General features: G+C 40.8%; 1 protein-coding gene across 1 annotated transcript; it reads left to right on the plus strand.

The window, feature by feature from the left end:
* The first annotated feature begins 2,874 nt into the window (after nt 1–2,874).
* Nucleotides 2,875–22,362, plus strand: f5 (coagulation factor V). The gene is made up of 25 exons (XM_086051523.1): nt 2,875–3,118; nt 4,192–4,274; nt 5,950–6,072; nt 8,577–8,789; nt 8,847–9,005; nt 11,021–11,242; nt 11,310–11,475; nt 11,801–11,978; nt 12,053–12,149; nt 12,228–12,433; nt 13,123–13,270; nt 13,337–13,549; nt 13,624–15,208; nt 15,275–15,440; nt 15,529–15,765; nt 16,071–16,284; nt 16,392–16,571; nt 16,637–16,753; nt 16,842–16,913; nt 16,995–17,080; nt 17,153–17,308; nt 18,723–18,867; nt 18,951–19,102; nt 20,322–20,504; nt 20,578–22,362. Exons 1-25 carry the CDS (start codon nt 2,943–2,945, stop codon nt 20,722–20,724), a joined length of 5,424 nt encoding a protein of 1,807 aa, XP_085907649.1. The 5' UTR covers nt 2,875–2,942; the 3' UTR covers nt 20,725–22,362.
* Nucleotides 22,363–23,902: the final 1,540 nt, after the last annotated feature.

Below are 23,902 nucleotides of genomic sequence, written 5' to 3' on the forward strand. Positions count from 1 at the left end.
ATGCATACATGAAGTCAACAGCTGACTGAGCAAGTGTATGAATAAGGACTTTATTATGATAGTTCAATGTTTTACTCCTGGATACCGAAAACACATATTTTAGACTATTCAGCATTTTGATACAAATAGTTTAGAGTCATTTTCAAGCATAAATGTACCTAAATAAATTGTTCAAGTGGAAATCAACCCAAACATATTTTTTTCAAGAATATGTTCCCAGCAGGCCCACTAGTTGGCACACGGCATTCTGATTAATATTGTGTTTGTGGAATATGAGTTAAGCAGCAAAATCCACTCGTTTTTAGCCATCTCAGGGATGGCCATTTTGTCACTTCTGTCGACTGAAAATGACATCACAACTACTCAGGGCTCAGATAATGACCAATCACATCTTAGCTTCCGAAAACAGGTCAAAACATTGGTCGTTACCTGAGCCCTGAGATACTGCAACGTCGTTTCAGTCGACAGAATAAGGGACAAAATGGCCGCCCCCAGAGATGGCTAAAAACGAGTGGATTAACTCTTACTCCACAAACGCAATATTTATCAGAATGCCTTGTTTCGACTACTGGGCTTGCATAGAACATATTCTTGAAGAAAATATGTTTGGGTTGACTTTCTTTAATGGTTTTCAACATTTAACAGTTGCAACATGTTTGTCTGTTTGGTGCTGAAGGAAAGGAGATGCAGGAGGCGTATCACGAACATACTTTACTGAAGATGTCGTGCCAGAGAAAACAGGAAACCAGTAACAAAACGGACGTTGTAGTAACACCAAAAACACCTCGTCCTCCAAAACACCCCTCATACTTTGAAGCAGGGGTGTCCAAACTCGGTCCTCAAGGGCCGGTGTCCTGCCTGTTTTCCATCTATCCCAACTGTAACGCACCTGTTTCAAGGGATCATGATTGCTATCAAGCTTCTTCCGAGCTTGCTGGTAAGCTGATCATTCAAATCCACCACCAGTCCATTGGCAATATGTATGAGGCTGCCAAGCTAACATTGTTGCGCATTTACATTGCAACAAGGCCAAAAGACAACCAAGATCATGACAGCACAGCGTCCGAAGAAGTCCTGCTTTTGTCACACAATGGAAATGAATATAACTCTGCAGAAATTGAAGAGGTCTCTGCTGATTCAAGTGAAATCTACCCATCATTCGACATTTCTGTTAATTCAGAAATTACCTTTGGTCCCACATACAACACAGGAGAAGGTGCAGACGTCACATTTGGACCCCTTGAAATTGCAGCCATTTGCCAAAATCAAAAAAGTTCATTTTATTTCTCATCAATGTACACTCAGCACCCCAACTTGACAGAAAAAAAATCACAAATGCAGAATTTTTTGCAAATTTATGAAAAAAGAAAAACAAATACCATATGGTCATAACGTATTCAGACCCTGACGCATTTTATTGAGTAGAAGCACCCTTTTGAGCTAGTTACTTTCTCCCATCTCCCTACTGCATCTCTGGAGCTCAGCCACAGTGATTGTTCGGTTCTTCCTTACCCCGCTCACCAAGGCTCTTCTCCCACGATTGCTCAGTTTGGCTGGACGGCCAGGTCGAGGAAGAGTTGTGGTCTTCCCAAACTTCTTCCATTTGAGGATTAGGGAGGCCACTGTGCTCTTCGGAACCTTGAGTGCTGCAGAAATTCTTTTGTAACCATGGCAAGATCTTTGCCTTTCCACAATTCTGTCCCTGATCACCTTGGGCAGTTCCTTCGATCTCATGATTCTCATTTCTGTGTACAGTGTGTATAGTAAACCCCAAAAATTCAAAAACGCTGATAAACTTGTGACCAGATTTAGTTTTTTACATACATTGGGGATTTAATGGTGAATGCTATAAAATATGCACTTAACTGCTGCTCTTTGCTCACTCACTTATGTTTCCATCTTCAGTCCCATGGTGTCGCCTCCCTTCTTAATTTGTTTATTGAAAAGCTTTTAAAAGAAAGAATACACAATGCAGGATAATTAGTCATTAATTATTATAGTGATAAAATCATTAATTGATGATATTGTATGCCAGCAGTTAAAAAAAGCCAAATAAACAAATAAATAAATAAATACATACTGCTACTACTACATACATAAATAACACTGCTGCAAATAAAAACATCCATACATTATCGATACCGCTTATCCTCACAAGGGTTGCGGGGCGTGCTAGAGCCTATCCCAGCTGTCTTTGGACAGTAGGCGGGGGACACCCTGAATTGGTTGCCAGCCAATCGCAGGGCACACAAAGACAAACATCCGCACCCACAATCACACCTAGGGGCAATTTAGAGAGTCCAATCAACCTACCATACATGTTTTTGGAATGTGGGAGCAAACCGGAGTACCCGGAGAAAACCCACGCAGGCACGGGGAGAACGTGCAAACTCCACACAGGGAGTCCGGAGCCGGGATTGAACTCACGACCTCTAAACTGTGAGGCGGATTTGCTAACCAGTCGACCACCGTGCCGCCCAAATAAAAAAAATACAAATAAAATAAAAAGGGGAAAACACATTCTCATTATAGTCAAAGCTTTGGATATACCAAAATAGTTATTTCAAATGTACAGGACACTATATAATTAAAAAACAAAAGTTGGGGGAAATCTTTCCTTATCTATTTCAGACTTTAGAATGAACTTCTTCTCCCAAAAATCTCTTTAATTATTATACAATTAAAAAAAAATAGGTATACATTGGAGGGATATACTGTATGTCCAAACTTGTATACTGTCTGAGTCACTGCAGTGCACATGAGGCTTCAATTAGAGGAGAAAATAAATGTACATGGTTAACTGCCCTGTGTGAATGCATCAGGGCCAGATAAAGCTCCTGGTGGACTCTTGTGTCATATACACGCACACACCCACGCGCACTGCGCAGCTTGAATAGTTTTGGAACAGAGCGGACTCATTTTTGGGAGGATTACACTCAGTCATGAGGCTTGGTGTCTGGACTGGAGATGCAAGTCTCGTTCCCGTTCTTCTGCTGGGTCTTCTGGCCTCCTCCTCTGTCCATGTGGAAGCCAACCAGCAGGAACAAGCCAAGAAAAGACATTACTACATAGCTGCTGTGGAGATAGACTGGAACTACAGTGGCAATGACACACACAGGTAAGTGTGCTCACAACTGTTTCCCCTTGACTATTACATTGTTAATTATTGCAACAGAACATCCAAAGTGGAGCACATACTTTTCCGTGATGTTGGCAATTTTTCACAAAGAAATAATAGTGTCAAAATTGTCTATGGTGTAGTGAAATTAAAGTAGAAGTCAACAATAATATGTTGTATGCGCCCCCACTAGTCTAAAGATGGCATTTTGATTCCAATTGCCTTTGTGAAATATGAGTTAAGCAGCAAAATCCATCCGTTTTTATCCATCTCAGGGGGGCGGCCATTTTGTCACTTGTTATCGACTGAAAATGAAATCGCAATGCCTATGGGCTCAGGTAACAACCAATCACAGCTCACCTGTTTTCTGAAGCTGAGCCATGATTGGCTGCCACCTGAGCAACTGTGATGTCATTTTCAGTACAGCAAGTGAGAAAATGGCCCCCCCATAAGATGTATAACAACAGGTGGATTTTTCTGCTTAAATCGTATTCTACACAAACAATATTAATCAGAATATCAAGTTTAAATTTATGGATCTGCATAGAACATATTCTTGTAAATAAAATGTTGGGATTGACTTCCCCTTTAAATTCATATTGTAACCTGACTGAAATCTACAAATCAATTTAAACATTGTCAAAATATTAAAATAAATCACCCTGATCCTCTTTGCCATCATTGGTACCAGTCCCTTTACATACTCACTGAACTGAAGTCTCCCAAGATTTCCTTCATAATGATGGTTTCGGTTGATTTTTGAGAGATTAGAATCCCCAGAGAATTATAGTCCATCTCCAAATTGTGTGTGTTTGACTTTGGAAGTTCCACTGTATTGGCAATTATATGTCTTTCCTTTTCAAGCATCACCAACTCCTTTTAGAGTCGGGTATAGAATCTTGTAAGGATGACTGTAAGTGATGAAAACAATACACTCTGTCCTCGTTATATTTCAATTTGTCACGCTGTCACTGTCGCTGATTCCATATCTTTTGTTGATACAACACATGGGGACAGCGTGGCTTTTTCCTACTGAGTTTTTTTTTTTTTCTTTGTTATGTACTCTTCCTCAGATTCAGTCCCACGTACAAGAAAGTGGTTTTCCGGGAGTATGAGAAAGACTTCACACGGGAAAAGGTTCATGACCCCTCATTAGGTAACACATATAAACGTTTCAGAACACAGTTATCATTATTTTCACATTCATTAAAAAATATTAAACTTCAAGGTAAATTTTCTTGCACTAAAGCATGGTAATTTCTAAATGAACATCATTTAAAATGGCTGTGTCATGTCATTTGATGTCATCCCACTATCTTTAAAGCGGAAATCAAGCCAAACATATTTTTTTTCAAGAATATATTCTATGCAGGCCTACTCGTTGAAATATGGCATTCTGATTCAAATTGTGGTTGTGGAATTTGAGTTAAGCAGCAAAATGCACCTGTTTTTAGCCATCTCAGGGGCTGGCCATTTTGTCACTTCTGTCAACTGAACATGAAATCACAAATGCTCAAGGCTCAGATAACATCCAGTCATGGCTCAGCTTCAGAAAACAGGTGAGCTGTGAAAGCAACTGTGATGCCATTTTCAGTCAACAGAAGTGACAAAATGGCCGCCCCCAGGGATGTCTAAAAACGGGTGGATTAACTCTTATTACCATGGGGGTTAAAATTCATAATATTGAGGCACAACATTTTTTTTTTTTTTTAATCCTTATTTTTTTTTTAATGGTTTTATGCCTCCCAGACGCTTATGATATGAATGTTGCAGCACAACATGAAACCCGACTTCGGCTTTCGACTCAGCATTTTTTGTGTGTCTTTTATTGTGATTCCTCCTTTTATATATATATATATATATATATATATATATATATACATATATATATATATGTATATATATATATATATATATATATATGTATATATATATATATATATATATATATATATTTTTTTTTTTTTAACAGTCTTTGCTTTTACATGTCTGATTTTTAAAATATGTACAGCACTTTGTATGCAGTGTCACTGATGGTGTAGTGGTACACTCGCCTGAGTTGTGTGCGGGCAGCGTGGGACCGGTTCCCGCTCAGTGACGGTGTCTGTGTGTGTGTGCCCTGCGACTGTCTGGCGACCAGTTCGGGGTGTAGTCTGCCTTTCGCCCATTGTCGGCTGGGATAGGCTCCAGCACCTCCCCGCGACCCTGTACACTTGTACAGGATAAGCGGCTTGGAAGATGACATGACTTTGTATGCAGCTGTAGTTGTTTTTAAAGTGCTCTATAAGTGAAGTTGAGTTAAGAAGTCTGAGGGTCTATCATTTAAATTAGGATTTTCCAGTATACAGTAAAAACATTACAATACAATGTTTTGGCAAAGTTTGTCTGTTATAATATTAATATCAATATACTTTTCCACATTTGCAATCATAAACACAACTTCATAGAAAAAACTTCTGCGCCTCTTGGTGCAGTATGTCATTGATGATAGTACCAATATGTGCATGGATGTTGATCCAATATATTGTGAATTTTTTCCTGGTGCCAAAGATAACAAAGTAAGGAGAATTGACAGTATAAGTATCTTAACTACATATCAATAAATCATTTCTTACATCGTTGCATCATATTTTTTTCATGAATTTAGTGTGTCCTTCTGAGGCCACTGATGGGAAAACATTTCAGGAGAAAAACCCACATGGGTTGGGATGAATGTTCATTTGCTATTATTCATTAATTATTTTTAAAATATGTGTTTATTATTTTGATATTGAATTTATTAATTGTTTATTAATATTTTTTGTATTAATTAGATTTTTCCATGCCCGCAGGTTTGCTTGGCCCCACGCTGAGGGCCGAGCAGGGCGAGATCCTCGTGGTCACTTTCCGTAACCTTGCGTCAGAACCGCACAACCTCCACCCACACGGCATTGCTTACGGGAAGAACTCAGAGGGTGAGTTCCTTTTGCATCAAACTGTGGTGGACCATGATGACGTGCGTGTGCGCGATTGCGCGTGTGTTTGTGTGTGTGCCGGTCATGATACAAGTCATGGTTCAGAAAAGCAGGCAAAGTGGATCAGCACAACAAACAAGGTTGTTTGTCTTGTTTTAAAATATTAACCCGCGCAGGCAGATGATCAGATGAAGCGGTGCTGAAGTCCAACATGAGGCAGCCTTAGCAAACACTCCAACTCCTGGGGATCCACTGGGAAGGATATTAAACCTGTCAGATCAGAGAGAAGGGTAAATGCGAGGCATTACAGGATTATGAGACATGAAGCCAGAGAGAAAATTGGCTAAAATGTTACAGCCATTAGAGCACTAAACAAGCAAACAGAATCTTGGGGAAGGTGTTGTATCATTCAGAACCACTTGAGTTCTTGTGCTACACTGTTATTTTATCTTATTTTCACTAACTTGTATCGAACGTGCACTGATTTGACCTTAGCTACATATCTTACTTATTAAAAATGAACAAATAAATAAACAATAGTCTTTTTGCATCCCAAAAGTCACAAGATGAGAGCTAGAGAGCTGAGGAAAAAATAAATAATTAGCCATCATTAGACATTCAAAATCAATACTTTTCTTTTCTTCTATGTTTTGTGTTTCATGACTGGTAGACAAGTGACCTCTCACTTGATGAACTCATGGACTGTTTCAACTTTGAACTCAAGTTTCTCTGTACGAATGCTGTGTGTCATTCGAGTTCTTGCATCTGAAAATGATGAAGGTCTTCCTTCATGTTGGGGTCAAGAAACCACTCAAATCTACTGACTTGAACTTTGTCCAGCTCAACCTTTCTTGTCATATATCATTCAAAATCCTTAGCATTCTTCCATCATCCCTGAATGTCTGGAAATCTCAACAAGTTCATGACTGGTGAATAAGAAAGGAAAGGAAAGATTTAGTTTTAAATTTTAAAATTTGCCCTTTCTTCAATAATTAGATTTTAATCAAATACAAGTCAAATACACAAGTCATTAAAAAAAAAAAAATTTGACCAGTTGACAAAATAAATAAATCTGCTCTATCCTCTATTTAAAAAAATATTGATGAATAGGACATATATATATATATATATATATATATATATATATATATTTTTTTTTTTTTTTGAATGGGAGACAGGTCTATACTGCTAGCAGGCCAGTCTAGTACTTGATCTCTTTTAAAAAACAGCCTCGTGTGTAACACGTGCAGAATGTGACTTGCTGAAATTATCAGGAATGTCCCTAAAGAAGTTGTTGCTTGGATGGCACTATATTTTCTATATTTTGCTCCAAAACCTGAGTGTACTATGTATCTTTCAGCATTAATGGTGTTTTCACAGATGTGTTAGAAGTTACCCACGATATGGACTCTAACAAACCCTCATACCATCACTGATGCTAATTTTTTTAACTTTGCATCTTCACAATCCAGACGGTCCTTTCCCTCTTTGGCGCGGAGAACACAATGTCCATGATTTCCAAAAACAATTTGTTTGAAATGTGAACTCATCAGACCACAGCACACTTTTCCACTTTGCGTCAGCACATCTTTGGTGAGCTTAGGCCCAGAGAAGCTGGCAGGGTGTCTGGGTGTTGTTCATATACACTATGACTTTCGCTTTCCATGCTAGCAAGTTTAACTTGCATTTGTCGATAGATGTAGCAATGAACTGTTAACTGATAATGGCTTTCTGAAATGTTCCTCAGCCCATGTTGTAATATCCTATACACAGTGGTGGTAGTTTTTAATGCAGTGCCACCTGAGGGATCAAAGGTCACGGGCATTCAATGTTGTTGTTGTTTTTTTTTAAACGGTATTCAGGACAATAGATGAAGAAATCCCTAAAATCCTCCCAATGGTACATTGAGAAACATCCTAAAGTGTTGGACTATTTGCTCACACAGTTGTTCACAAAGTGCTGAGCCTCACTCTATCCGAGCTTGTGAACAACTGAGACTTTTGAAGATGCTCCTTTTATACCCAATCATGACACTCACCTGTTTCCAATTAGCCTGTTCACCTGTGAAATGTTACAAACAGGCAGGTGTTTTTGAACATTCATCAACTTTCCCAGCCTTTTGCTGCCCGTCAGAACTTTTTTGGAACCCGTTGCAGGCAACCATGCCTAAATGAGAGAATATTTGGAAAAAACACAAAAAAACAAAACAGTAACACTAATTAGTTTGAACATTAAATATCTTGTCATTGGAGTGTATTCAGCTGAATATACTATAGGTTGAAAACCATTTGCAAATAAGTATAGCAAAATTTTACACAACGTACCAAATTAATTTTTTAATTATTATTATTATTTATTTATTTTTTTTAAGTCAGTGCTTCTGATAGCTTTTAGTCCAGCAGAAAAGACCTTGCCGGCCCACCACTCAGCTCAACACTGTTTGAAACTGATTGTTGGAAAATTGTGAGGTGTGGAGTGTTAACGGTAACGTGATGATGTTGCAGGAGCGCATTACTTTGACAACACGTCTCTGAAAGAAAAGGAGGATGACGTGGTGAAACCAAACAGCGAGCATGTATACTACTGGGAGGTGACACCCGACATTTCGCCCAAGCCCGATGACCCTGCCTGCCTCACCTATTCGTACATCTCCCACATGAACTTGGTGGAGGACTTCAACTCCGGCCTTATCGGCGCTTTGCTCATCTGCAAGAATGGTGAGAACATTTGACCTTTGAAGGGATAGTACAATATGGATGACTTCTTTGTTGCAGGGAGCTTGAATGAGTCAGGGATACTGGCTGGTGTCAAACAAGAGCTGGTCTTACTTTTTGGAGTCTTTGATGAGAGAGAAAGCATCTATAAGCCAAATGACAACTCCTTGGACCACATCCACTACACCATTAATGGCTACACCAAGGGAGCACTACCTGGTAAGACATACTGTACTGGTCCGAATCCCACGAGAAATGAGCTACTGAGTTGCTACAAACAAGCCCACACCAATAAATGTCAAGAGTAACTTTCAACAGTCAACAGCAATTTTCTTGGTGGAGGCAACTGTAACTGCCAGAATGTTTCACTTGTGATTTTCAAACGCAAAAGACAGGAGTGCAATACATGTAGATAATAGATATAGTGGAAAAACAAAAAGTGAACACAATCCAAATTGTTCTTGGTTCTAAAACAATGGTTCACAAAGGAAATGATGGACACTGACCCATCAATTTTCTGAACCGCTTATCCTCACTAGGATGATGATGAAGCTGCCATTATGCAGTGCATTCCCATTTCAACACCGAAAAAAAAAAATCACTAAGGCAAGCAGCGAGCTGTGTCTTTACTGACACACTACAACCGCCAATCAACGGCTGACAAAACAATAAAATTGCTCTTATTGGCTGAATCAGTACATGCAGGTTTTTTTTTGTGACACGCAGGAATTAAAGGCAAATGGCGAAAACACAACATTAATAACACAACGAAATCTGCGAAATAACGGGACCATGCGCACGAAACCCATAATGGATGTTGCTTAACTATAAATTGATTTAACATTGTTGATGATTTGTTGTTTCTTTGAATTTAATTAACATGTTGCATATTTATGAGCATGGCAAAATCTATAGTCGTACCATATCGAATCGAAATCCCGCTGAATCAAACCGAATCAAATTGTTTTAATATCATTACATCCTTGAATTATATCGTACTCCATGTATTGAGAAACATACCGAATCATCTTTTGTCTTTCTTTTTGCTGTCGCTGTCTGGGGTGAGCACACACTGTTGATGGCCCTTAAGCAACGATAGTTGATGGAGTGGGTTAGGGAGCGTTTGCAGATGATAGGTTTTCCTGGTTGATAGACAAGGTTCTAGTGCAGGGGTCACAAACATGGTGGCCGCGGACAGCAGGTATCCCCCAAGGACCACATGATTGTCCCATGGGCCTGTTCTGAGAATAGCTCACCAGTGATGCAACCATTGTGATTTCTTAGGAATGTTGTAGAGGTGATGATTTGAAAATGTAAACACTTGCAGAAGTTTATAGAAATAAAGTGTTGCAAATTTATATTAGATTATTTCTACCTTATTAATTCATTGCTGATAATTATTGTTAATATAATTATTTGTTATTTCAGGACTGTGTATCAAACTGGTTGCCTGTCGTATTAATCAGTACTCAAGAAATAGCTCTCATTTTCAAAAAGGTTTGCTGATCCCTGGTCTAGTGTATTCTTGCCCAGGTAAACATGTTTTGATACTCTTTCAAAGTTATTCTTTGAGGGAGGTGGTGGGTGCTGTGCTGTGGATGTCCCCCTCAGGGGCCCCCACCTCATCGGGCACCCCCTGTGTCTGCACACCACTGTCAATATGCTATTGGTAAACAAAATATGCGAAGCACTTAAACAGATTTAAATATTAGAAGCAACAATGCAAAATTGTATTCATATTAGTGGGTTTAGTCAAAACATCGTTTAATATCTGCTGTACATTCATCTTAATTATCGCAGTCTGAAATTATTACAATTTATTTCCAATGTTAAATTAAAAAAAAAAAAAAAAACATAACAAATTTTCATTACATTTGTTCACATTTAAAAAAATAATTTAAAAAAGCGTAACAAAAGTGCTAACTTTCAACTATTGGCAAGTTTGTAATCATAGTTAAAAATATGTGCTATCTTTAAACATTTTAACTTCTTCCCATAGCATTTTCATGTAGGCCATCTTTAATTTTATTCTTTGAATTTGCGGTGAGACAATACAAAACCAGATGGGTTCCGTTCTGTACTTTGGATACCCCTGCTTTAGATGCTTACTGAGCAAGAGTCACTGATATCGTTTGAGGCATAATGTTTCCTGAAATGTTTGATTAAATCCAAATCATTCGATTATACAATTTCAGTACCGTGACAATGAGAATACAACTATATTTTTACCCCAGGTTTGAGCGTATGCTCGTATTCCTCGGTGAGCCTTCACCTGCTGGCCATGAGCTCTGACCCAGAGCTGTTCTCGGTGCACATCACCGGGCAGGTGCTGCAACACATGCGCCACAAGGTGTCGTCCCTGGGCCTTATCAGCGCCTCCTCTACCACCGCCAGCATGGTGCCTGTGCACATAGGTCGCTGGATGCTGTCCTCGCATGTGCTCAAGCACATTGAAGGTCAATATACGCATTAGCAGCATCGATATTTTTAGTGACGTTGGCTTGACAAATAAACGTATTGCAGAGGGCATGCACGCTTTCTTGGATGTGAACAAGTGCGAGGGCATCAATGCACCACGGCGGAGGATAAGCCCCGAGCAAAGACACGAAAGCAGGGAGTGGACATACTACATCGCAGCTGAGGAGGTCATCTGGGACTACGCACCCGATATGCCCCAACACATTGACCAGTAAGATGCGTACTGCAGCCGTCATTTGTCGAAACCTAATCGTCGACGGCGTTGGTGGGCTACACGCCAGCCTTGATGCGCTGGACTGGCACGGAAATAGATTGGCCATTCAAGAAAATCAAGACATTTTCCCAAAATTCACAATGGCCACCTTGGCTCTGGTCCTAATATTAATGTATTCATTAACTGTTGATTGTCACAGATGTTCTGTAATAAAATACCCATTTAGTTACCAATGAGGTTTTGTGTTCAACCTTAGAAGTTCCACTGTTAATCTGAAGAGCCTTTGTCTTATAAACCTCTACCTCCTAATATTTTTATGTAGGGGCTACAAGTTCCAGTACCTGCAACAATCCTCAACCCGCATTGGCAGGAAGTACAAGAAGGTTGTGTACACACTGTACAATGAGTCCTTCACAGAACGTATGGAGAACAAGCAGAGGAAAAGTGAGCTTGGCATCTTGGGTCCAGTAATAAGAGCGCAAGTGAGAGATGTCATCAAGGTAAGATCATATTTCGGCAGAAAGACCACATACACTCAACTTAGTTAGACCTCAATAAAATCACCCTTTGACAGATTGTATTCAAGAACATGGCCTCCAGGCCGTACAGCATCTATCCACATGGACTGACAGTCAAAAAGTCAGAGGAGGGCGTGAACTACCCAGAAGGAGGTAGCGCATTTCTCTTTACAGAGTTGGAGTGAAATTCTTCTAAAACAACTATGTGACAAAAATGTCCGTGTTTACCAGGTAACAAGACGCATGCCGTCCAGCCAGGCGAGACGTTCACGTATGTTTGGCGAGTGGCTGAGGAGGACGGGCCCCTAAAAGGAGACTCCAGGTGTCTTACGCGGATGTACCACAGTGCCGTGGACACACCACGTGATATAGCCTCAGGTCTGATCGGACCCCTGCTCATCTGCAAGAGTCAGTCACTCAATGTCAGGAATGTGCAGGTAAAATCCAAAGTCTATACTAACTTTTTACTATTCATCAAGGCACTTATCGCAGTAGAGTGAAATGTGTTGTTTGTGTTTAACCCATCCCCTGAGGAGCCAGAGGACAGAAACCATGGAGTTACTAGGGAATCAATCCAGCACCTTTCAAGGTCAATGACATTCAAGAGAAACGCATGGAGACTTTGAGAACATTTAAACTCCACACAATAATTCGGTGAATAAATAAAAGTAAAACTAGACACAGAAATCCCCCAACTTCAGGTGTTAAACGTGATGAGTGCTGGAATCCAATCAGGAAGCTTCCTACAGTGAAGCATGATTTTTCCACTGTGTGGCAGAAAAGGAGTATCATAATAGTCCATCTATACCGGTTATCACATTACTAGCCCTAGTTGTACAGTGGAGCTACAGCCACTACAGAGACAGAGAATTTGGAAATAGTTCCGGATTTGATTCCGGCTTCAACAGCCAACATCTAATGGGGTCTTTCTGAGATTAATTCACATGTTCTCCACATGCCTGCATTGGTTTTCTCCAGGGACTCCTAGGCTAAAAGACAAGGTTAATTTGCAGCCAGTTCCATTGACAGGGTGCAGTTACAATGTGATCTGGATTCAGTCCCCTGGCCCTGCTTGAATGGAAAAAGCAAATCCAGATCAGAATTTACAGGGTTTTTTTTACAACAGGTTAAATCAGATAAGGAGCAACAGGCCATGTTTGCTGTGTTCGATGAAAACAAGAGCTGGTACCTGGATGACAACATTCGTCAGTTCTGCGATCGATCTCGAGTCAACAAGACAGATCCCAACTTTTACAAGTCCAATGTCATGCACAGTATGTCAACCTGTAATCTTACTGGATATGCACACTGTTAGTTGATTCACATTAGTGTTCCAACAGGTATCAATGGCTATGTGTACGAGAGTGGACCGCTCTTGGGCTTCTGCAACGGTGAAGTGGCAACATGGCATGTGTCCAGCGTTGGTGCACAAGACTATATTCAGACGGCAACAATCTATGGCCACACATTTGAACTGAATAACCACATGGAAGACATCCTCAGCCTCTACCCAATGACTGGCAATACCATTACAATGAGGATGGAAAACATTGGTCTGTTGACAAAAACAATAAACAATAAATAAATAACAATGACTGAATCTATTTCTTTGCCTTTTTCCTACCAGGTATTTGGCTTCTGGCATCGCTGAATTCCCACGAGACAACCAAAGGAATGCGTTTGAAGTTCCAGGATGTCGAATGCTTCCGCGACCACCATTATGAGTACAGTGACTATGAAGAGCCAGGAAAAATGGAATTTGATTTGTGGAAGCCCCCACCTAGGAATGAAATCGTGAATAATAAGAAGGAGGAAATGAAGAAACCAAAAGAGCCTTCCCCAAGTACAACAGCGACTGATGACGAGACAGAGATGTTTGCCATTGAGTTAGGCCTCAGGTCACTGAAGAATCAATCTTCAGTGGAGAGTGTGGAAAAGCTCGACTTGTCTTTCCTTGACTATGATGCTATTGATGTGCTGGATGGAAACTTCACAATAAGGACAAAAAACTCAATATACAGTAGTACAAGTGTGTCACAAGACGAAAGCCCAACTAGCAGTGCTTCTGGGTTGTCTTCAAGTGTTGATAATGAAAGCGCTTCCAACATGGATGAAACATTTTGTAACACAACAGCTTCCTTTAAGTTTGGGAACATATCAACCAAAGCTACCAATCGGACTGAAGCAACAATTGTCAAGTCAACATTAGAAGCTGAAAATTTGAATATAACCTTAACAAGTGACAATCTGACCTCTATCTACTTGGAGGAGAATTCCAAAGAAAGATTGATACAAAGGGATGGGTTTCCCTACTCTGATATGAGCAACATTACCAGCTTCGAAAGCCAGAACAGGACTGTAGTTGATGCTGTACACAGAGCCAATACAACCAGTGCCCTTGATCATGGACCTCTGATGGATTCAACAAAATCCAAGTCAGCAAAGAGCGCCAACAACGTTCTTGGGGAGTCAAACTCTACATCACCCTTGGGTAAGATCTCTGGTATCTTGCAGCCCACTGGTGCTCTCAGATCAGAGAATTTAAGTGGTTCAGAAAGTAGTGAGGAAGTGTTTATATACCTTAAACAAAACCACACGGAGGTGATAAAAACCACCTCTGTGAAGACAGAGAGTCACAACTGGACTTATGACGGAACTCACAAAAAGGTACCAATGGAGATTCCAGACCATATGGTAAAATACATGAAGAAAACCCCAACACCCAAAAAGACAACAAAAATCAAGAGGGTGAACTTCCGACAGAGGCCACAGAAAGGACATGGTATGAAAACGAGGAAGAGGAAATTATACAAGCCTGAGGTCACAAGTGGTTTACCTCTTTCTCCTCGTGGATTCAACCCTCACATGACCCCGAGGGGGTCACGCCCGGCTTCACCACAAGCCATCTCAAATGAGGAGGAACTTATTAACATGCCTGTGGTCATCGGTGTGCCTAGGCCTGATTTCAGCGACTATGAGTTTTATGTTCCGGGAGATGAGCCTGACCATTTATCTTTAGACAGGCAGGATTTGAAGGCAGACGAATATGAGTATGTCAACTACAAAGACCCCTACAGCAGTCATCAAGACATCAAGAACTTCAATATAGAGGAGACCGCTAAATACTACTCAAAGCACTCAGGGGCGAATTTCAAGATGTACTTCATTGCTGCAGAAGAGGTTGAGTGGGACTATGCTGGCAATGGACAGAGGTAAGCTCAGAATTTGTAGCAAACCTTCAAATAATGTCAAATGATTAAAATTGATTGCAACAAAAGGCAGGAAAGATCATACCGCAGCAGCCGGAACACTAACTTCAAGAAAGTGGTATTCCGAGGTTACACGGATGGGTTCTTCAGAACTCCTGAAATTCGAGGCGAGAAGGAACAGCATCTTGGTATCCTGGGGCCTGTCATCAAGGCAGAGTATGGGCAAAGCATCATGGTAAGATAAACACTATGTAGTTGTTCTTGTGATGTTATGCATCCTTTAGAACTGTTTATTGTTCATTACATGATTATTTTGTCTGTAGGTGGTGTTTAAAAACAAAGCCAATCGTCCGTTCTCCTTACACCCGAATGGGGTAACCTATACCAAGTGGACGGAAGGTCTGTCCTATGAGGATAGCTCCAAGCCCTGGTACCGAGATGATAATGAAGTTCCACCCAATGGCAACTTCACTTATATCTGGAAGGTTCCCCGAAAGCCTGCACATAGGCCAGATGATCCTCACTGTCAGACTTGGACCTATTATTCTGGTGTTAATCCTGTGAGTACTTCATAGCGCATGTGTTGACCCTGGAGCAAGGAGTCACAGGTTGTCGAGTATAGATCGATTTCCACTCAGTGATTGTAGCTGTGTATGTGAATTGTGAATAATTGTCTAAGTTTTCAACGCCACTGACTGGCGACCAATCGAAGGTGTTTCACCTACAATGAGCTTGAACAAACAGCAGATTATCCATCATAGAAGTTGTAGAAGATAGATGATAGCTGGCTGGCTGGCTGGACGGACGGACGGATGGATGAATGGATGGACAGTACAAGGATGTTTCAACTTGTATTTCTCTATAGGAAAAGGACATACACTCCGGCTTGATCGGACCTTTGCTGGTGTGTCCAGAGGGAACTATTAATAATGTGACGAACACGAGGGAGTTTGCGCTGCTCTTCATGACCTTTGATGAGTCGCAGAGCTGGTACTATGAGGAGAACTGCGAGATCATGCAGCGGAAAAGACGAAGAGGAGTTCTGAACCCTATCCTCAAAGAATCCCTCCAATTCCATTGTAATCATGAATCGCGCAATGTGATCCTTTGGTCCATCAATCCAATCCTCAGATTGATGTTAATTCAATGAGAATGGGTGTAATGCCTATGTATGATGTTTCTACAGCCATCAATGGCATCACATATAGCCTTAAGGGCCTAAGGATGTATACCGACCAACTCATCCGGTGGCACCTGATCAACATGGGCTCTCCCAAAGATTTCCAGAGTATACACTTCCACGGACAGACATTCCTCCACACAACGACCACCAGCAACAGACATGCAGTCTATCCGCTTCTTCCTGGTACACAACATCTTTTAGGTAAGCGTGCGGATTCATACAAGTTGAATGATAACTACTATGTTCAGGAAGTTTTGCTACCCTGGAGATGAATGCATCCAAGCCTGGCCTTTGGCAGCTGGAGACAGAAATTGGCTTCAACCAGCAAAGAGGGATGCAGACACTCTTCTTAGTCCTTGATAGCGGTACAAACTACTCAATAGGCTCAACCTCTTCTAGTACTCTGAATGATGTTTGTGGATTGAGACGTGGTTCTTGTATGTGTTCTCTAAGACTGCTCCCGACCCCTGGGCTTGCAATCGGGCAGTGTGAAAGATGAGCAAATCACAGCCAACAACAGTCGAGGTAGTCACAGCACCACAGATCTACAGCAGTCTGTTAGATGCACAAAAGACAGGATCTCACACACTGTCTCTAACTTTAAAGGATACTGGGAGCCACATCTTGCCAGATTGAACAATAAAGGCAAATACAATGCATGGAGCACAGACCAGAGCAACAGTTTTATTCAGGTATGCCACGAGGTATCTGATCCATGCAATGTATTACCATCTGCTACTTGCCTATCCTCTGCTGGGATTTAGGTGGACTTTCAGCGTCCCGTGGTGATCAGTCAGGTGGCCACACAAGGAGCGAAGCAGCTCTTCCAATCCCAATTTGTCACAAATTACTCGATGTCCTACAGTAACGACCGCAGGAGCTGGATCCTCTACAAGGGAGACAGCAAATACCCAATAAAGGTCAGAAGGGTTTTAAATGTTACACAAATGGATATTTTACTATGATGTCACACTTCAGCAAAAGCCCGATAAAGATGGAGATTTCTATGGTGGCACCATTAATAAACAAACCCTTAGTTGTTATTAGACAAAGGAAAAAATGTTGAGAAAATGATGACTTTAGCCTTCTCTGCCATGTAGTGTAGTTAAATGTGTATAGTGTCAGTGGAAAAAAAGATGTAAGCTGCTTGAAGTGACCCAAAGGTGGCCATAATTTCCTGTACATTTCAACAGATATGTTTATTTGAAAATAGCAGAGCTGGGCACCGGACCCTTTTTTGCGGTCCGGCCGCGACCCTCCACCCTTGGCCTGGGTACCCTTCCGGCCGCAACCCCACGCCCTTATTCATAAAAATTATCACCCCCGCCCCGTTCCGCCCTCCGCCCCCCCAAAAAAGTAGTCGTGATTTACACTGCCGCGGGAGGGATGCTAACGGCAGAAGCTTTTTAAGTATCATTAGCTGGCTAATTTACTATTCGAACCCGCTGTGGACACGCTTCAAAATGCTCCACTAGTACTTTACTACTTACCCAACTGCGTGTGCTTACTTCCATTGCGAGCCCCTGGGTTGGTTTTGTCGTATTGGATAATTATTTGGGTCCAACAGACGGCGAGAAGTCGCATTCAACAAGTTAGTTATTTTTCACACTTCGTTCACAGCCTTCAAAATAAAAGCATACGAGCAAACCACTATACACAGCAGGTTTGCTACGGCGTATTTCCAGAGGCAGAAGAAGTGCATGAACTCCACCTTGATGTGGCAGCGTCATACTTGAGTGCTGCGCGCAGCTTAATATACTCCCGGACACAAGTTTTTTGAAACAGTTAAGTTCCAAGTCGGGGGGCGTCGCTTCAAAAAGACAGCGACAACAATGGATATCGTACCTGCTACAACCATAAAGGGACCGAGATGACTAGACTATGCATTTAATTTCATTGCCAAACTTGTTTGCTTTTGCAGCAGGAACGAGCCGGAGGGTCCGACTGGTCCGGCCCAGCTCTGGAAAATAGACAATGGTGGAAATTAACATTGTTAACATGATCAATGATCAACTGGATACATATTTGAGTTTTTCAAAGAAATCTAAAAAAAAACAGAAAACATAAACCTTTCGGGAATTATCTGGCAGCACAATCATGCCTACTAAGCCAACACATTTACATTTTGCTGTATGGTTAATCACCACACTTGTACGTTTTTGTCATCGTATCGGCTCAGATCATGGGCTCACTTTTGTGCCACCCAGGAGTAGCCTGGTGCCGATTCTTTTACAAACATTTTTAAATGGTCTATTAGACACCCCAGAGAGAGTACAAACTGCTATCTTTGGAGAAAAGTGTGTTGTCGCCTCTTAACACTACGGTGCCACTTAGGTGTTTACTGGGAACCAGGAAGCCTATGTGACACATACAAACACCTTTTCCCCACCGGTGATCGCACGGTTCATTCGACTCCACCCAGTGCATTGGTACAACATGGCTACAGTGCGCATGGAGTATTATGGCTGCGAGCTCGATGGTAAGATTTTAAGACATGCCAGCATTGGAGACGCTTTGGAATAAGGTAAATGTAACTTTTGTGTTCTACTACTCCTTGGTCAGGCTGCTCAGTCCCTCTAGGGATAGAGAACGGACTGATCGAGGACCATCGCATCACGGGAAGCTCTGTGAACTCCAACTGGTACTTCGGATCCTGGAGTCCCTTTTTTGCTCGCCTGAACAAACAAGGAGCCGTCAACGCATGGCAAGCAAAGGTAAGTGACATCCAAAGTTCCATGACCTCAAGAACCTCCCCTATATTCAACATGAACACTGAGGTGCCACAGGGATGTGTGTTGAGCCCTTGCATGAATGGTAAATTGGCTGTCACATGTATAGCGCTTTTCTACCTTGGGTTCTCAAAATACTTCATACTGTACTTCATTTACCTCCTGATGAAACAGCATTAGGAGCAACTGGGGGTTCAGTATCTTGCTCAAGGACACTTTGACATGGTCACAATGTCTGGGAACCGAACCCAAAACCTCTGGGTTCGGAGATGACCATTCTACTACTGATCCATGCCGCCCCTTCTTATACATTCTCTACACTAATGACTGCCTCAGAATCTCACCCACCATATATCTGAAATACTCGAATGACACCGCCATCCTTGCACTTCTCTCAGGCACCCAATCCACTCTGGACCGTGCTCCCATTTCACTAAGTGGTGCACGGTCAACGATCTCCAAATCAATTTCAATAAAACAAAGGCATTAAAGTTCAACCCACCAGCACCCCACCATCATAAACAGCTGAAACGGTTAACACATTTAAACATTTGGGAATAACTGGAAAGTAAACTTACCTTTGACCAGCACACTACGGACATTCAAAAGTGAAGCAAACAAAGACCGTCAGTTAACTGCAAACTTAAAGACCTCTATAAGTTTCACCTCACCTTCTGTTATTACCTTAACAAAGCATCATTCAACCCATTGTTTTGTATTGTTCTACATGCGTCTTCACTAATCTCTCTGTATCTAACTGGTCCAAACTTACACGCATCACAAACACAGCTGCCAGAATCATTTGTCTCCCCACACCAAATCTCACAGAATTTATCAACAGGTCCATCACTCTCCTAGCAAACGCCATAGCATAAGACAGTAACCACACATTACACCAATATTTCACACCGCTACCTTCGGGACGCAGATACAGAACGGTTAGTTTCAGGATGGCTCGACTGGGAAAAAGCCTAATCCCTGCAACGATAGCCGTCCTGAATAGCAGGCCTCGCTGATTTGTCTGTCTGCTACTGCTGTGTTTTTGTCTTGTGGTTTTTGTCCTTTATTGTTGTTTTGATGTTTGTGATGAGTAATTGTGTCCCCTCTGTAATGTATACAGCCAGTGAAGATGAATTTCCCTACAGGGACCAATAAATCTGATCTAATCTAAATACTGTTATATTTTCTATTACTGTTCATACAGTACAGAGACATGAAGCAGTGGCTTCAGGTGGAGCTGCCAGAAGTCATGAAGATAACAGGTATTGTCACTCAAGGAGCCAAGTCTCTGGGGAAGGAGATGTATGTCACCTCATACACTCTAAAGTACAGCGACAATGGAATCCACTGGCACGACTACACAGAGGATGAGGAACGACCAGTTAAGGTACTTCGGCCTCATGGTTGTGGTTGAACACTCTCCACTATTTCTAACCTGCCTCTTTTATGCCCAAATCCAGACCTTCTTTGGGAACACGGACAACAACGAACACGTCAAGAATTTCATCTACCCTCCCATTTTTTCTCGTTTCATCAGAATCATGCCCAAAACCTGGGTGGGCGCCATCACATTGCGGGTGGAGCTGTTGGGCTGCAACTTTGAATGATACCAACCGTCACGCACAGCACACTGCCATACGAATCAAAAGATTCATCATTTACAATGATAACAATCAGAGTTTTGATTGAGTCTATTAGAGTATTTTGCACTCATACATCTTAAGATAGTCACCAAAACATTAACGGCTCTACGTATGCATATAAGATGTACTACAAATTACATCTACAAAAATTTTTTGAATGATTCTTAAGCAGTGTCAACTACTTACCCCATCTATTGATCCATCCATCCATTCATCCATACATATCTACATACATACATCCATCCATTATCGATACCGCTTCTCCTCACAAGGGTCGCGGGGCGTGCCGGAGCCTATCCCAGCTGTCTTCGGCATGTAGGCAGGGGACACCCTGAATAGGTTGCCAGCCAATCGCAGGGCACACAGAGACAAACATCCTCACTCACAATCACACCTAAGGGCAATTTAGAGAGTCCAATCAACTTTACATACATACATACATACATATATATCGTTAAAAAAAAATCCATCAATTTTACAGATATTTGGCAGCTGCGATTTTCTGGCAACCAGTTCCGGGTGTCTCCCACCTGCTGCCCGAAGTCAGCTGGGATAGACTCCAGCTGCCTGTGACCCTTGTGGGGATGAAGCGGTTTCAATAATGGATGGATGGATGGATGGATGTAATCATTTTTACAGAGCACCCCATATATTTTATGGTATAAGATGTTAAAGATGACCAAAAATAACCATTATTAGGTGGTATATTGAACAATCTTTTCCTGCTGAATTAATGGAAACATGCTGTTAATTAAATGTTATATTTTAGTAAGATTTACATGCGGTTGTCATTTATTGAACATTATGCTGCATTTTATAAGTGGTACCATGCCTACTAAGCCAACACATTTACATTTTGCTGTATGGTTAATCACCACACTTGTACTTTTCATCTAACAGCACTTACCAAGTCAACCTAGAAAACAGTGAAAAATTGGCTGCAGTCATTGTTTATCATACAATCCACAGTCAGAATGTTATTTCATAAAATGCACACATAAAAGTGTCATTCTGTTTCTTGTCTCGTGTACGGATATACCAGCTAACAGCTAATATGCAAAATGACCAATGCCAGTTTGCATATTGAATCTGGCGCATTAATTCAAGTCATATTTTAAGAGGCACAATGACTGGAAAACGATGGAGCAATCTCTTAATTCTTCACTTGCACAAAGACTGAACTGATAAACTTAACCTAACAAAAATTGCTGAAGAAATATTGAGCACAAATCATAAACAACTGCATTTTTGGGGGGAACTTTAAATGGTTAATTCTTCACTTGCACAAAGACTGAACTGATAAACTTAACCTAACAAAAATTGCTGAAGAAATATTGAACACAAATCATAAACAAATGCATTTTTGGGGAAAATGTCAATAGTTTATTTCCTGAAACCCTGGATAGGATGATAAATATATATATGTTATTTTGACACTTTAATTTTGATATTTTGGCTGTGTTCAATTGCTTTTCCTATTACAGTTTTATAATGTGCATATTACATGGTAATTCTGCAGAGAGATATGATTCTTTTACATACTTTGTGAATGGCTGCACGATTTACAAAATATTACTGCAAATTAAACACTGTTTCAATGTTTGCCTATTTATAGTTTTTTTTCTGTCCATCTTTCAATTATTCTGCCTGTGGTGGGTTATCAGGACTAAGGTACCTTCACATCTACATACAAATATACCCTGTATTATAAACAACTGACTATGATACATTGTGTGACCGACCGTGTGATACATTGTGGTCCTCTGCAAACATGCATTTGGAGTTATCCATATTTTTGACTCAATTTACATACATGTCTTACATACATGTCTTTTGCTAACTGTGTCCGCACTGAAGGCTATGTATATTTTTGGTGGCGATTTCAATTTCATGTACTCTGGACGCAGCAATAGATCGGAATACTGGATCAGATGTCACACATCTGCAACCGGAAAATTGCTCACTGAATACATTAAGGATTTAAGATTATTTGATGTATGAAGGAATCAAATTCCATACAACAAATAATTCTCTTGCTGTTCTACTTACTACAAAACATGTTCACATATTGACTATATTTTGGTATCCTTTGAATTGCCGAAAATGGTATAGACAATTATTTTAATCAGAATAAACTGAAACAACCACCAGTGTACAATGGGAAGCTTATAAAGCATATACTGGTATAAGCGGCTTAATTATTCAGTACACGAGCACTAAGTCCAAACAATATAATAGGAAAATTGAAGCACAAAAGGAATTGATTAAACTATTAGAGCAGGAACTTTAGGAGTCAAATGGTAATGATGGTATTGAACAGAGCTGGGCATTTTACTAAATAAAAAAGCATCCGTTATTTGTCATCCGTCTGCAGCATGGTTACCCTTCCGTCGTCCGTCATTTGACTTTTTTTCCGGGGGGGGGGGGGGGGGGGGTGGTTGGGGGGTCGGTATTACCCGTGTATAGGCCAGTCCACCTCTAATTTTAAACTTTCGCTGATGTCAAAATATTATGCAAACCTCTAGCTAAAAGACTGGAGCAACCTTAACCCTTAATGTTAACCCTAACCCTATATTCAGGTTAGTAATGGTTTTGTATTGAATCGACAAGGTTTTCACAATATTAGAAGAGTTTTGAATGCTTTGTTTGATAGAAGCAATGCGAAGGTTAAAGCAATGGTGTCCATTGATGCAACTCAAGCATTTGATAGAATTGAATGGAATTATCTCTTCGATTTTCTTCCAATATATGGATTTGGTTGAACATTTCTGAAATGGATTAAACTACCGTATGTTAGCCCCACAGCCGAAGTACTGACAAATAGTATTGTTTCCAGCAGAGGTCTACGAAACAGGGTTGTCTATTGTTTCCTCTAGGGGCAGAGCCATGGGTGGGCCTGGGTGTGCACAGTACCCTTACTATCCACAATTGAGAATATTGCGCTTAATCATTTGTACAACAGAAAACATACCCAAATTTTATCACATTTTAGTGAAGCAGGCAACTACCGGTATATCTTCTTCAAATATCTTACTTGCTTGGAGAACAGATTTACAAGAAGATATAACTAATGATGACTGGGAAATGGCTTGTTTAAATGCCCAAAAGTATACAATTAACACATGATTAAAATTGCTTCAGC

Source organism: Filicampus tigris, chromosome 14 (assembly GCF_054856515.1).
Source record: "Filicampus tigris isolate MCC_2025a chromosome 14, RoL_Ftig_1.0, whole genome shotgun sequence".
Taxonomy (NCBI): domain Eukaryota; kingdom Metazoa; phylum Chordata; class Actinopteri; order Syngnathiformes; family Syngnathidae; genus Filicampus; species Filicampus tigris.

Excerpts from the sequence above, each read along its gene's own strand:
- f5 (XM_086051523.1), top strand. The coding sequence starts at position 2,943 with ATGAGGCTTGGTGTCTGGACTGGAGATGCAAGTCTCGTTCCCGTTCTT. Across the intron at positions 15,209-15,274 it reads TATGCTGGCAATGGACAGAG|GCAGGAAAGATCATACCGCA; the intron begins GTAAGCTCAGAA and ends TTGCAACAAAAG. Across the intron at positions 16,914-16,994 it reads CACAGCCAACAACAGTCGAG|GATACTGGGAGCCACATCTT; the intron begins GTAGTCACAGCA and ends CTAACTTTAAAG.